The 2149-nt window shown below is 46.6% G+C and overlaps 1 protein-coding gene across 1 annotated transcript in view; it reads left to right on the top strand.

Moving 5' to 3' along the window:
- The window catches only part of slc35c2 (solute carrier family 35 (GDP-fucose transporter), member C2), a 17322-nt gene that overhangs the window by 7931 nt on the left and 7242 nt on the right, over window positions 1-2149 (top strand). The window contains 3 exon segments of the mRNA XM_015403458.1: window positions 1130-1334; window positions 1661-1724; window positions 1792-1919. Coding sequence (XP_015258944.1) covers window positions 1130-1334; window positions 1661-1724; window positions 1792-1919 — 397 coding nt within the window.

Here is a 2149-nt window from a genome sequence, read left to right as displayed (position 1 = left end):
ATCGATTTGTTGTTGCAGCCCTAATATCAACGTTTCACTACTGCTCTCTAATGAGAATATTTTAGTGGCACTCATCAGATTGAACTATCTGGAAATTAAAGGCGCCAATAAAGTTAAAGCTGATATATTTTTCTCCTTTTTATTTCAAAAAATATGCTGCAGTTTACTGTTTTAATGAGTGTTTGGCTACGTAAAACAAATGGCTCATCTTGGCCACATGAGCTCTCTATGGCCAAGAACCTGGAAAATCACTCATGTTACAATGATAAAAATTGCATAAGTTTTTTTTTTTTTTTTAAACACTTCTGCTTAGCCACTTGGCTAGTCCCTTTCCATCACACACTGCTAGGTGGGTAGTTTTAGTTTTACCAATTTACATACAGCATCTGGCTAAAGTGAGTTGGGATTTACACTGATGTTAGATATTTTCACTTGCATACTGCAGGAGGGAAATGAGTGATTCACCTGAATGTGAGTCCTCAGGTTGGTGTTGGATGTCCTGGTTTATTTATTTTTTTATTGCAAAGCAGACATCCGTACACTTATTTTTTATCTGAGGATTCAACAAGTTTCATAATCTGTGAAGATAAGGCCACGGTGTGGTAGGGACAGTCTGCTCCTGTCTCCTCCTCCATCCTGTGTGTCATTCATTGAGTTCCACTGCAGTTCTCATGCGCATGTTTCGTAGATACAGACAGGAGAGGCAGAACAGAGGCTCATGCATGAATGTCCAACGAATAACTCTGATCGTTGTTTCAAAAATAGAAAACCTGGTTTCATTTCTTAGTTATGCCCTGGATTTTATAGCATCTCTGGACGCTACGTCGCTACTTGATCAAAGCAATAACGTCACTACAGGAAAGTTACTTGATAAATAAAGCAGCGACGCTACGGTCAAGCTACTGGAAGCTAGTTAAACCAATAGCTTTGCTACATGTAGCGGCGCTACTGCCCATCACTGATGATGACCCACACTGNGCTACATGTAGCGGCGCTACTGCCCATCACTGATGATGACCCACACTGTGTATGGTAGTCAGTCTGTGGGAAATAGCTCAACGTTTGCTGAATCTGGAGCTGGAAGTGTAGAAAAGTCTGGAAGTGGGATATATTGTTGGTCGGTCTGTAGTTGGTCTGTAGACCAGAGCCGTTCTGCTCCATCCAGTGTGCTTCTTTCTCTCAGGGCTTCCACTACCCCCTGTTCATGACGCTGGTTCACCTGGCCGTCATCTTCTGTGCGGCGGCGATGACGCGGCGGGCCATGCATCGCTGGACGGGGAAACCCCGCGTGACTCTGGCCTGGAAAGACTACCTCCGTAAGGTGGCTCCTACAGGTGGGTTCCTGGTTCCTCTGAGCTGAAATGTTTAGACTGATCTGCCGGAGGTGACGGTCTGCCTTTATCGCGTCCACTCATAGATCGTCTGTGAACTTTGACTAAAATCCATGTGGCTAAGTTTTGCCACACGTCATTCTCAGAGAGCAAAGAGATAAAGCAGGAAATGGTCCTAAAGCCACACATCTACCGCCTTCAGCTGGATTTTATCTGGAGGCGTCTGAGTGAAGGGGGCAGATTTCATTTCACATCTCTTCTCCTGGTTCTTCTACTGTTCTGATGTGGATGACTTTGTGCAGCTTAAATGTCCTGAACTCTTTGCACAGCCTTAGCTACAGCGCTGGACATCGGCCTCTCCAACTGGAGCTTCCTCTTCATCACCATCAGTCTGTAAGTGGAAAGAGAAGAGCGTCGCGGCTGCTGTAACGTCCCTCCTGATGTTTGCTTCTGCTTGAAGGTACACCATGACCAAGTCCTCAGCCGTGCTCTTCATCCTCTTCTTCTCCCTGGTCTTCAAACTGGAGGAACCGGTGAGCTCCCAGGATTTAGGCCACATTAATGGCGTCAGCAGCTTCCAGCATGAAGGTCTGGAGTCCTGCTGGTTCTAATGGTTCTACCCAGGACGGCCCGGTCAGTGTGATACCAACCTGTGCTGAGTAACTGAGGCCTGGTTCTGCTGGAACAGATGCAGTGGTTCTCCTGCATCCATCATGAACTAAGCAGCAGTACGGCGTCCGGCTCACTCTGCAGCGGTTGGTACCAGAGAACCGGGCGTCCAAACCATTAAAACCAGCAAAGGTTGAGCGTTTACCGTC

The sequence above is a fragment of the Cyprinodon variegatus genome, unplaced genomic scaffold, assembly GCF_000732505.1.
Source record: "Cyprinodon variegatus isolate N-32 unplaced genomic scaffold, C_variegatus-1.0 Scaffold1501, whole genome shotgun sequence".
NCBI classification, from domain to species: Eukaryota; Metazoa; Chordata; class Actinopteri; order Cyprinodontiformes; family Cyprinodontidae; genus Cyprinodon; species Cyprinodon variegatus.
The sequence above is the reverse complement of the archived record's forward strand: the minus strand, read 5'-3'. Positions and strand labels throughout refer to the sequence as shown.